At 36.1% G+C, this 13,827-nt stretch overlaps 1 protein-coding gene across 1 annotated transcript; it reads left to right on the forward strand.

Moving 5' to 3' along the window:
* Nucleotides 1-9,835: 9,835 nt before the first annotated feature.
* LOC116171837 (co-chaperone protein daf-41) lies at nucleotides 9,836-11,052 on the forward strand. Its single transcript, XM_031488843.1, has 3 exons — nucleotides 9,836-9,992; nucleotides 10,293-10,382; nucleotides 10,438-11,052. The coding sequence occupies exons 1-3, from the start codon at nucleotides 9,979-9,981 to the stop codon at nucleotides 10,841-10,843; spliced, it is 510 nt and encodes a 169-aa protein (XP_031344703.1). The 5' UTR covers nucleotides 9,836-9,978; the 3' UTR covers nucleotides 10,844-11,052.
* Nucleotides 11,053-13,827: the final 2,775 nt, after the last annotated feature.

The following is a 13,827-nucleotide window of genomic DNA, read 5'->3' on the forward strand; positions in this document are numbered from 1 at the left end:
GAGGGTGTTCAGCTCCTGTAAGTGTAACCAGCCCATTACAGACTGTCACATCATCTGGGACCATATTTTGATAGCGACTGAATGGGATGGTGGAAGGGTTTCTTGGATTGCGGCGATTGTAAGGCGATGACTGTGACAGTATTTTAAATTTCAAAAATGGGCTATGTGGGTATTTAAATTTTCGGAGTAGGTACCTATTATACTAATCGGTAATCGGGTAGCAAAGCAAGTGCAGGAAAACTTTGCGCACGGTAGTCACTTGTGATTAATTAGTTACCCACGTGCTATTTGGGTTCTTAGAAAATGCCGTCTGTCATATACAAACCAATGGGAAACCGCGCTACCGAAACTGGCTAGTGTCAATGTGGTTTCTTGCACCATTGAATATAGGTAGCTCCTGTTTAGGCATGACAAATTGGTTATTTGTCATGTTTTCTAAACCAGTCATTCATATTCTTAGACCACGTAAATCAATTGCAATTTGCCACTAATTACATTACACGTGTTTGAACATAATGCTCAAGTTTTGAATGACTCTTTTCCTTTTGCAGCCTAAAAATGGTTTATTTCATTATATCCTCGAATTGTTGTTTTTGTATTAAACAAGTTTATAGTAGTCCACGTAAAGGAAACTTGTATTTTCAAAACGTACCTACCTCCTAATTGTAATAGATATCGACAGTAAATACAAAAATCGTCAAGTGAGATAGTTTTAATAAATTAACAGTATACACATTTTAAAAAAAAAGGTACCCGAACCTTATCACTACTTACCTACACCTCTATGTACGTGAAAAATGGTTAAATAATTGTTGGTTTTACCTCAACATAACTGGATTTATTCACTGCGTGTGTTGCATGAAGGTTACTCTTACTATTATGGTATCAGTATCGTTTAGCCAGATTAATATTTCCGTTGCGAATCAGTTGTGCCGTTATAAAACGGCGGATATAAAGAATTGAAAAATTGGATAAATGCGGCACATACGAGATGGAAGAAATTTAAAAAACCTGTCGGTGAAACACCATCCGCCTTAGGTACCTAAATTGAATCTACATCCTAATGGTTAGTAGGTTAAAGCATAATTAAGTTTCACTTCGACACGTTTTTCAAAAAATATGATGCAGTAACTTACCCAACTATTATCTTTGAAGATAGACATTGTATAAATCGAAATCGCCCAATTTAAAATAATGGTAGCACAATTACACTAAAATCATATTAGTTTTAAACTTGTTTTCATTTAAGTAGCCGTAAAAGGTAAAATGTTAAAAAAAATAGAATTGTTAACACTGCCCGTTATACAAGGAGCACTGATAAATTAAATCATAAAAATGTTTAAAAACGGTCACAGCGCGCGCCGCACTAAATTGCTTAATGAGATGCATCAATTTTTCGTACTTTTAATCTTCGAAGCTGCCACGCGTTTAACACAAACAGATTACGATTAAAAAAATTACATGTAATTAAAACGGAACGAGCGACGGACACACAGACTCTTTAAAAGCACATAAACAACTGAGAAAAAACCACTTGTTAAACAATTTACCTGACACAAATGAAAACTTTCTAGTCGGTTTGATAGTAACACGTGCGTTTATACTCTCTTCCTATTGGCGATTTTGTTTATTATTTAATTTTCAAACCAGCTCGCAATTACTTAGCCTCTTATCAATGCTTTAACGGACTCGGGACCGTTTAATGTTATTTTTAGCTAATACCGTACCAACCAGTAGAACTTATTTATATTTTATTAGACAAAGTACTTCCGTTAATTGTCCAAATCCGTCGCGCTGGTGAACTGCAAATAATTTTTTTAAACATTTAAAATCTCGCCCCCACTATCTGAAAGCATACGGAAAATATTGTGTAATCCTGAAAATGATAACTTATTTGATAATTAAGATGACTAATTTTATTACTACATTGTTATGCTTATGTTTATTTTATGCAGTTATAATCGAGGAGTCTTTTACTTTAACAGAACGGTGCTTCGCCACATTGTATTAAGTCGTTTTTGCAGTTAAGTCCATCGAATTATCACCCCAATGTACTTAATTAAAAGAAATTTGCCTATTGGTTTGTTCTAGTAACATGTTGCACTGCAATGGACATTGGCGGCACAAATTTTGGGATTAAGGCTAATTATTATCGGTATAAAAGGAATAATTTTGTTTAGTCAAGTCTTACAAAAATTTATTGCCAACAAATAAAATTATTTCAACAGAGAATGTAGTAGTTATAGTTAAAATCAAATTCAATTTATTCAAAACTAGCAGTCCCGGCGAACTTCGTACCGCCTTTTGGTTAGAAAAAAGGAGCGCTCGATTCACTTTGGTTTTAGTCGGTCGGGCGGTCTGTCGGCTGCAAAGGTTTTTTAAGGACAAGGTTATCCAGGTATATATTTCAGATTGTTATGTATTTTTAACAAACTAAGTTAACAACAGAATGTGAAATGAAATCGGTTTCTTAAATAATGGGAATTCTTATGTCCACCAGTGGTTAACGCAAATGTCCATTTTGCTGATGTACATACGACTACCAACCGTTCCTCCAAATTGTACACAGCGTTATTTAGCATAATAATTCCAGTTGCGATTATTACCTACATCTATAATAGCAACTGTATCAGTAGTTGACATAACAACTCTTTTGTTGTTTTCCATTTACTTTTTGCTACTAGCTTAATTTCTTACATTTATATAACCGACGGACGTTGTCCTCTTTCTTAGCTATGAATACCTTATTCAATTCGAACTGGAATAAATAATAACAAAAAATTATTTCAAACAATTTGCTGTGGGTAGCACAAGTATCGCCCGCTACACCTGCGCAATCGCGATTCTGCCCTTCTATGTCTACGAATATGTGTAGCAAATTTGGTTTAAATCGGTTCAGCCGTTTAGCCGGAAAAGAGATTTTGACACGTGCCCCAAGATCTCCCCATCTCTCCCCAAAATAATAAAAAAATAAACGCCCTCACTTCTAGTTGCTTTTGGCGATTCAGAGCTAGCAACATACCTTTTTTTGTTGCGCCAAATGCCGTAATTTGAAAGGAATTATTGTATTTCTGGATATGAGTAAAAAAATGTATAGAATCTGGCCCATTTCCGGAAACCTCTGACTCTGGTGGCGGTCCCAATGGCGTCAAATTCACTTGGCCACTGGGGCAACATAATCCCGGGGCTTCTTAAAACGGAATGGGTCATTTCATTGCCGCCACTTCATTGCCGCCATTTCTAGACCGCCACTTCATTGCCGTGCCAACTCTTTGCAGACCCATCTCATTGCCGATCCAACTAATTGCCGACCATATCATTGCCGTGCCAACTCTGCATAGCCAGTAAGAATTGGTTATAGAATGAAATTTGAGACCAGTCCTGGTTTAGGTGAAGGCACATAATCTTAGGTAATAAGAAAAGAATCCAATAGGTAATGGTTTCCGCGGTAAATTCGCGTTTATTGTTTACAAAGTCAATTCCCCTAAAATAAGTCGTGACCACCCCCTCGCAAAAACCTCGAAATCTCGACCTTTTCTGCTGTGGGTGAAACAAGGGGCAAATTACTTGTATGCAAGGGGCTAATTCTCTCTTTTAAGTCATCCTTCCCGCTCTCCAGAGTGTTTCTTGGCAAATTAACTGGCTGTATCTAGAGCAATAAAAACTTTTATCCAGTGCGCTACAATATTAATACATACACGACGATAAGTCGATAACTGCCGATTTCATGTAACTGGCGATGAACTGGCCGGCGATGAATCGGCCGGTGGTGAACCGGGTCAGGCGCTGAAACGGCGGCGTTGAACCGGCGGCGCTGAAACGTCCCATTCTGCTAGAACAGGACTGCACAACCGGTCTCAAATTTCATTCTATAACCAATTCTTACTGGCTATGAGTTGGCACGGCAATGATGTGGTCGGCAATGAGATGGGTCTGCAGAGAGTTGGCTCGGCAATGATGTGGCGGTCTAGAAATGGCGGCAATGAAGTGGCGGCAATGAAGTGTCCTAGACCGTTCTTAAAAGCCTTGCAATGTGGACACACAAAGTTCTTTGGTCTAATAGCAACGATTTACTGTAAACTGTAATCGATTGCTACGCTACAATTAAATGCAGCTCAATAGGGATTAAAGGGAACATTTCTGGGTTGTTCATATCCATTCCGTTAACTTCGTTTCGCGCTTCGCTTTGCTCGTCAGTGTGACTTACTCGTATATATGTTTGACTTGTAGGATTACAAATTCTGCGACCTAAGTTTGTACCATGTTGGTAAGTACGTCTAATTAGTATAGCATCTTGAAAAAACCCAAAATTCAACTGAAAATAGAAATTGTTTCCCTTACTGTTTCTGTATAACTATGTATATATCGTGTTTAGTCTCTTAACACTTACCAAAAATGGATATTAGGTATATCAAATTTTTAATACAAAAGGCGTGATTGCGGTGAAATAACCTCGAACCTTCTAAAAAAACTCACTGAAATCTGGATAAACTATCCGATCGAATTGACAGCACACTATGATATGAATAAATTAATTGTTTGACGGATATATGCCGATCGATGTAGCTGTTAAAACAATTGCTGCCGCACCGTCAAACGCGCGATGTTTAAATATTCGTTAAGTTTTCTCCAATTTTCCAATTTTCTGCGCGATTTTCTTAGTTTTTCTTGCCATAAGAACCTTCTACACAGTATTAGAAAACTTTCAAAAAAAGATGAATGAAATCGGTACAGCCGTTCTAAAGTTATTGCGTGACCAGAAGAAACAGGGGTTCATTTTTATATATAGAGATTTTAATGTATACCCAAGGACGTTACACCTTAATCATTATCAATCACTAGCATAAAACCGGATACTTTTCTCTTGGTGACAGATTTGCGTCTCGATGTGCTTTCATGCAATCGTGCAGATTCAACTTCACACTTCTTTTTCTGATGTATGATTTTTTCCATTAACGAAATAACTTTTTAGCCAAAACTCAACTCCTTTTAAAAAAATGCAGTTTTTGTAGGTTCATAAACGGTAAAAAAATACATGCAAGACAAAACGGCTTGAGCTACCAATAGGTTTAGCTCTTTAAGAATTTAAAACCACAAAATTTCTTAATTAACTTTTAAACACCAATCAAATTTAAAATTACGATGACGTTTTTTCTTAAAAATTCGAAACCTTTAATTTTACAATGACAATTCAACTCATGTATAAAAAATCACATAAGCCGCAGTGTAATTGTCACTTTGACAGCGGCAAAAGTTACCTGCAACTTTTCCAGCGACAAATGCACTAGTGGTTTTTTCACTTATTCATTTTCGAACCAATTATCGCATTATCCTTTCCCATATGACTAGTTTGACGTCTGTCAATAATTGATTAGTTTGGTGAATTTCTTGTTCGTTAAATTGTCCTGCCGAATTACACTCGAGGTTTGTATTTAAACCGAGTAAATTTGGGTTGTGGCAATTCAAATCTGTTTCCTTTTAGCAATTGGACTCGAAAAACTGTCAACCTAAAAATGCTCCACCTGCGGTGTCGCATTTTTATTAGTTGACAGTTTTTCTCGTCTAATTGCTAGGCAACAGATTTTCATTACCTAAACAACCCAAATTTACTCGGTAAAATACAAACCTCTTGTGCAATTATAAGTGAAAAAAGGCCTTTTGCAAGTGACAATATTCATACCGAATTGGGTTGGATACAATACTGCAGTGACCAAGAATTAGGAAAGTAGGTGACGGATCGTGCACATTGGAATCTGGCTGACGATAACACGAAACTTCCTTGAATTTTAAATGATGCAAAATCTCTCGGAACGTTATCTTTTCTGGTGTATCTTTGTATTTTAAAGTTACGAGCGAACCACCATTTTATTGATACAACTGCTCGGGGTTAAAGCGTTTGATCAAAAATTTGGAAACAGTTTGTTAGATTATCACAAGTAGAAGAAAGCTTCAGTACGTAAAAATTTGCACTGCGATGTTCCTTATTGATTTTTAGCGCATTTTTTAAAGATAAAAAAAATGTGCTATTGTTTGCGTGTTGTCCGTCCGTCCGTCCGGACCCACTTCTACCGTTTTGAACTACTTCTAGGGGAATGCTCCTAGAGTCCTGGAATTTTTTGCAGTAGGTAGCCTATACCTTGAAGGTGTGCCAGACGGCCATCAAATTTCGCTGTCCAAAAGGGGAGCTCCCCCACGAATTATTTCCTGAGATGCTGTTTTTGAAAGTAAAACGTGCATAACTTTTAGATACGACAACCAATTGGTCTCAAATTTTGCATACGCATGTCTTTAGTGGTGCCAAGTTAAAGTTTAGAAAATGGGGGTGGGGGGGAAGCACATGTTCTATCCTTCACGGTATTCTAATGAAAGGTCTCATCGAAATAAATTGGTTTGTACAAACTATAACTTTCCCGTGCGACTCTTTTTCGAGATCAGTGAGCGACGGGGCCTGAGGGAGGGGGGGGGGGGTAAAAATTAATTTTATCTCTCATTGTATTCTAATTAAAGGTCTCAACGAAAGGAACAGTTTTCTACAAACTACTGCCCTTCTTTCTGTCCTCTTATCAAAGTACAGGCTAGAGGGGGAACGGGGGGGAGTGGAACTAGTGACAGAATAAATAATATCACTATAACAATATGACAAAACAATTACATAGCATACTAGATTGATTTCAACTAAATATTGAATTTTAGACAAAGTATATTAGGAAATTTCGACGTATAATTGACCAAGGAATATGATGTTAAGCTATGTCCAACGAGTCATGGGACACCCTGGATATTAGGTACCTATACCATATTTTTCAAAATTTTGAAATGCCACGTTTCTAAGATAAGCCAATAAAAAAAACAAAATCTCCATGAATCTATGGCCTACTATTTAAAAACAGTAAAAAAATAAGGTTTTTGTGCACCACTCTTGTGCAGATAAAGCGCAATTTTTTAAATCGAAATAGCTTAGTAAATGGTTGGGTTATAAGGTGGAATTATAATAATAATAATGTTTCTTTATTAAGCAAATTAAAAAAAATAAGAAAAAGGAATAACAATTTCAAATTTGAAGAAAAATTGCTTAAAAGGTGGGAGTGATTCAAAGTTTCAAAAAAGTCAGTACGTGTCGCTTAATTATATATTGGTCGCACGCATCACTCGCGCCTCTCGCGTCGTACGCTTCGCTCGCTCGCTCTCATCACTCACGTAGGACGGGAGGACGCTCTGGCTGCTCGCACCGCTCGTGCCGCCCGCTTCGCTTGCTCGCTTTTGATCGCTCACGTAAAGATGGAGAATTTAGTTATGAAAATAAATAATAATACTTCGAACACTTCTGTCGCCTTAAACCTCGTGCGTTGACAGGTGACTAGGTGTTGTACTTGTTCCTAAAACCCAATGTAATTTCTTTAATGGTATCAACGATGCTCCGCAAAAGAATAATCGGATATAATGAATGTGTTAACGAAAGGAATTACCTTCTACCAACCACAGCCCTCCTCGACTCATGATTAATTCTTCATACCTCAAGAATATTCTTTGTATTTCAAGTGTTAAAGAAATATTCGGGGCTGTTTCTGATTAGAATTTTTGGTTCGAGCCGAGTCCTCAAAAATCCGGAGAATTTGTCTAATAACGTTTTGGATGGAAACTAATGATACTAATAATTAAACTATACATGGATAATTGCCCTCCAGTAGGTTGGACATTGCGAACAAAACTTATTTCTAATAATGCTACTTTTTATTTCATCCTCCACTTTGTCGCTTGTCAACTGTCAACTAACTTGTTTACCTCATGTTTACCTGATCCAGACTTCCCTTTATATTAATGGTCCAGAATTTTCTCGATTGTCTTTTGGGTGCAATTTTAAAGTTATGGTTAAAGTGTCGCATGGCCTTTCAAAGGCACTGAAATTTTTTATAATCAGATTTTGCATTTCACACTCAAATACAAACAAGTATGCATTATGCACAACTCTTGTGCAGATAAAGCGCATTTTTTAAACCGAAATAGCTTTTGTTTTGACATCACCAATGGATATATTTCTTGCAGACGTCTCAATCGCCCTTTGTGAGTACCCTCTTCCAACAATCCGTTCTTGAGGTATAAGTATAAAGGAATATACCCGATCACGATAAGAGGTCGAGGAGGAGGGCTATGGGTGGTAGAAATTAATTCCTTTCGTTGAGACCTTTCATTAGAGTACCATGAAGGATAAAACTAATTCCACTCCCGCTCCACCCCGTACTTTGATAAGAGGACAGAAAGAAGGGCAGTAATTGGTAGAAAACGGTTCCTTTCGTTGAGACCTTTAATTAGAATACAATGAGAGATAAAATTAATTCTTAACCCCTCCGCCCCTCAGGCCCCGTCGCTCACTGATCTCGAAAAAGAGTCGCCCGGGAAAGTAATAGTTTGTACACACCAATTTATTTCAATGAGACCTTTCATTAGAATACCATGAAAGGTAGAACATGTGTTCCCCCCCCCCCATTTCCTAAGGGGGGGGCCCCTTTTAGATAGCGAAATTTGATGGCCGTCTGGCACACCTTTAAGGTATAGGCTACCTACTGCAAAAAACTCCAGGAGTCTAGGACCATTCCCCTAGAAGTAGTTCAAAACGATAGAAGTGGGTCCGGACCGACGGACGGACGGACAGACAAAACGCAAACAATATTACATATTTTTAATTCATAAAAAGCGCGCTAAAAAGTTCATGATATTTAATATTTCACGCGTTTTCTTGAATATTTCCATAAGAAATATACAATAGTTGAGAACATTTTTTGTGGAATTATGGAGTTCTGGCCACAGTTCTGGATTAGGTACTCTACACAAGTTATATCACTATTAATTATAAGATTTTACTGTGAAATGTGAATTTAGTAAACTATAGGTATAGTCAATATATAGGGACTACTATAGGAAGTTTTTATTTCTGAACATTTGGCGGGGCTTTTGCAATGATTTTACGGTGAACTCAATATCTCATTAGGAACCAAAGAGTAACACTCTTTGTTAGGAACTATTGATGATCTTTTCGGAAAGTTCCCTTTTGCGCAATGGGAGCTTCTTGAGGTTTGCCTCCATATTTTCAGAGTTAATTTTTTATTACTAAAATGTCGAAATCAAAAACTCTAGAACGTTATGGAAATTGTGAACGCAATCCACAAGTCCACACTCACTATTACTCACTTTTTTTGACGGTGTAGACTCTACATGCAATCTCCGTTTTACATTTTAAACTAATATAAAACCATCACAATTCTCTCCATATAACCCACCCTTCTGATAGTGGTAGCAGTGATTATACATGTGTATAATCAATGGTGATAGCAAAGAGTAACCATAACTCTTCGGTGATAGTTACAAATTCATTGATTTCTGTATAAAGAAAGACGCTGGATTTTATCAGTGAAAACGAGAACATCCATATGCATAGGCAACTGACAATACGCAAACGATTAAATGACTTCTGCTTCTACAGGTAGTTTGTTTTCTTAATTTAAATAATGTCAACGTCTCGTATGAAACCTAAGTATGAAACGTTTAGTTTTAAACCTTGAAAAAATATGAACTTTAAACTACAGTGGTGGGACCTTAGAAATACATATACAATGCTTAGACCATGAAACTCGAAGCATGGGACCTTGGTAGTGCGCCACTGATGCAGGCATTTGGATTTTCAGTACGCTACTGGCTGGATAACAAATCCGATCTTTAAAAATTCTTTGTCGCTCGCTTAAATCAAGTAAACTTTGAAAAACATTCGTTACAATAGACTGTTATTTTTGAAGTTTAATAAATAAGTTCGGTGGAAAACTACAAAATAATAATTCTTCTTTCCAGGCGCATTTCAAAAAATCAATTTTTCGCGCGAATATATGGCCATCGATTACAATCGTTAACCTTCGGAATAGTCTCTCTTCTCATCGAGCTTCGTTTCTAAGTCGAATAAATTGTAATAATTTATTAATAAAACCAAAAATGACTGATCAAACGTAAGTTAAATACTCTATTACATTGTTTACTAAGCATTACTTTATTGTAAAACATGTATATATGTAAAATGTCATAAATTTTGAATAGGAAAATTTAGGGTTACATCCGGCCATGTTTACTACAAAACATTAATGTGCAAATCGATCTTGGAAAATTCTAGAACAAACATGAATTTTTGTATTATTTCTCCTTCGGTATTAAACCGGCGGTTCCTAATGAAAATAAAAACAATACTTAATCCATTTTTGGCGTATTCTATCAGGAAAATGAATTTTAAATTGTTCTAACCTCAATTTCAGAGCACTTCCACCTCCAGTAATGTGGGCACAAAGATCGACGGTCGTATTTTTAACAATAAATTTAGAAGATACAAAAGATCCCGAAATAAAGTACGTTAAATTGGCTACCTTAATATACCATTACTTTATCGTTTCGCTATTTTAGAGTAAATAAGGATTCCATATACTTCAAAGGTGTCGGCGGGGTGGAGAAGAAATTGTACGAAGTAACTATTCCCTTGTATAGAGAAATTGACGTAGAAAAAAGTAAAACGTTTAACCGAGCTAGATACATTGAATTCATCTTAGAAAAAGCAGTCTCCTCCGAACCATATTGGCCTTCACTCACGTCAGACAAAAAGAAGCATCACTGGCTGAAATGTGACTTCAATAAGTGGCGCGATGAGGATGATTCCGGCGACGAAGGTGTCGACGGCATGGGAGGCGGCGATTTTGAGGAAATGATGAAACAAATGGGCGGTTTAGGTGGTGGTGGAGGACAACCAAACTTCGACGATTTGAACGATGAGGGAGCGGATTCGGACGATGAGCCTATTCCAGATCTTGAATAATCATATTAAGCTACGTTAATATTATGTTATCACTTTTCAGTTGCAGAGGTGACTAGTTACAGTGTAACTGAGTTGTTTTCATACAATATTTCTGCGTTAGCAACGACAATTGTATATTATTAACATAAATATGATCAATTTTGGAATGTACTTTATATATTTATGTCAGTAATAAAGTTGAGTTACTCGAACTTAATATGAATTTGAAATCTCGAAGCATTTTCTTTATCGTCTTCAATTTTTCCTCTTAATCATGGTTGAACTGGTGTCATGTTTTGTTTTGTATGGACCAAAAGAAAGTGCTTATTGCTCTATACAATTTACGCCATTGTCCACATCTACTGTACATCTTTAGATATTGTTTTGTTATGCAATGTGATTATGTACTAATAATTGTATAAGAACTGCATTTTCAATCATTTATATTAAATACTTTAGTGTTAACATAAATGTTATCTTAATTTTCCCATATAAAACCTACAGTTTGTTTTTTCAGGTGTAGGATGGTGTTATTGCTCACTTGTAAGGAGTCATTTATTATTAAAAATTTGATGGGTCGAGATAAGTAGGATCTGCGACTTACATGATCTGGTTCTTATTAAACAAATAAATTGCTATATCTATTGTATCAAGCGCTTTGGGGGAAAACGTGAAACTTTTCTCGTAATCAAATTGTAAAGAATCAAAATGCGGGCAAGAAAAATGAACTAATGAAATTTTATCGAATCCAATAGATTTAGCATTATATTTCTATTTGCTCCTAATTCATTTTTTGTGTGAGAATTTCACATTGAAATTTCTTAAAATTAAAGTTGATGTTAATTTCTGTTCAACAAGTAATCTATGTGTATCTATTGGCATAAGCTCATGTTATTACAGAAAGAACTATTTTGCTGGGGGGGATCAGTTAAAAGTTCTAGGAGTTGCAGCAGGATTTTAAATATTCGATTCTGCACTTATGGCATTTGATTAAAAGCAGTTGATAATTTTCGAAAAGAGCATTCCTACTAAAAATGTTAGCTTGTATATAGTATCTACTAGTTCAAGATCGTCATATTTACAACTATTTTTTACACCTCTATTATTCGAATTACAAAATAATAAATGAAAAATAAAATAAATGAAAAACAATCTGCAATATGAACCACAAAAATAAACAACTATAATAGATAAGTATACCTATATCTTTTTTGTGGTATTTATTACAGATTGTTACTTCAACGGCACCAATGCTTTGAGGTAGGTAGGTACAATTAGATCATACAGGCTGTTTCACGCAAACCGTTACCTAAAAGTAAAGTATTTAGACTCCCATTAATAATTTCAATCTGAAAATTTGCAGACCTACATAGTTTTTTATGATCTATCGAAAGAAAATAATATTAGGATCATTTCACTTCCGATTTTACCGGATGTGGATAGCAACTTTTCTTATTTTAAATAGAACACCCTATATTTTATTGCATTTTCGAAATCTACATAAAAATCTACGTCGTTTGATACCACCTTTCCCTATACCCAGTATCAAAGGTTTTCAAGTTATTCGAGATTTTTCAAAAAACTTTTGACGTTTCACTGCTTTTCTTTAGCGCCCTGTACGGCTGTACCTATGGCTCCGTCGACTTGAATTTTAAAAAGTCTTCCAAAAGCAACACTACTGAAATATTGATGCTACATGAGAATAATTTAAATTTTGATCGCCCTTCTACAGGGTGTTGTAAAACTAATGGCCAAGTTTAATAACTTTCAAACCTAAAAAAGTTGTCTTCAAATGAAACCACTTTCGAATGTGGAAAAAAATTCTACATCGATCATTTCGTTTTCTTTAAGATTTTTTAAATGGTGACCGTAATATATGCATAATTTTCTTAGGTAGGCCTTGAAATAAACGCGAGGCAGTCAAATTTTGGATCATTCGCTGTCTTTTATTGTACCATGATTCGCATGTAGCACCACGTCAGTATTGTTGATGACAGCCTGTACTGTATATTGACATATGTATGATGCATTTAGATTTTATTATCTCTATGTATATCCTGCAGTGTTGAATGCAGAATAATTTGATTGATATAATAAAGCATGATAAATATTTAACATCTTTAGAGCAATCAAACACTTAGACACGCGCTCTACAGATTTACGTGAGCACACGCGCTTTGGTGGAAGTGGAATCGACCGCATCAACCTTCTTTCCTGTACCTAATTAATTGTGATTTTATAATCACTATGATTACAATAATACGCAAATTGGCAAATATCATTATTATAATAGGTACACTTTATATACAGAAAAGCGATTATGGTAGATAAAAACGCTGAACATGAATTGGTAATAAAAGAAAACTAGTAGGTACTCATCAGAGGAACTACATATATTGGTATCAAAAGATTATAGGATTGTACAAATCCCAAGGTGAAAAGCATAAGCCAAGGATTGGGCCACACTCTACCCTACTTTTTTCCACCGTGAGGCGTGTTCTCGTGTCGCTTTACCATGCGCGTTCTAAATGTGAACTGCATGCGCCATGGTGGAATCGACCGCGATTGACCAAAACTCGGGGGAAGTACCGAACCATTGCCACATAAATCGTGCAGGATGGTTTATAGCTTGCTAATACAGGTCAGATCAGAAGGCATATCTAAATCCAAGATTCCATTAGTAAAGGTACTTACCACAATACAACAAGAAAATTCGAAAAGTGCGCCACACTATATAGGCGTATATACTGAAGGGTTCAAATAAGTAACATGGAAAATTACATGACCTTTGGAGGCAAAATCAACGTTAACAAAAAAGAATATTGTAGAAATAATCATATCGCACATAGATCCTGAACCGCAGAGTTTTGGTTGGCAGGGTCCCATCCCTGCGACTTGTAACTTGTCCCTCGTGCGGTATCTCAAACACTATGGTTGAGATTCGAGAATGACCAAATACATTATAAATTTAGCTTCCGTCGTATATTATATGTAATCAATCAACC

This window comes from Photinus pyralis, unplaced genomic scaffold, assembly GCF_008802855.1.
Source record: "Photinus pyralis isolate 1611_PpyrPB1 unplaced genomic scaffold, Ppyr1.3 Ppyr1.4_LG5, whole genome shotgun sequence".
Taxonomy (NCBI): Eukaryota; Metazoa; Arthropoda; class Insecta; order Coleoptera; family Lampyridae; genus Photinus; species Photinus pyralis.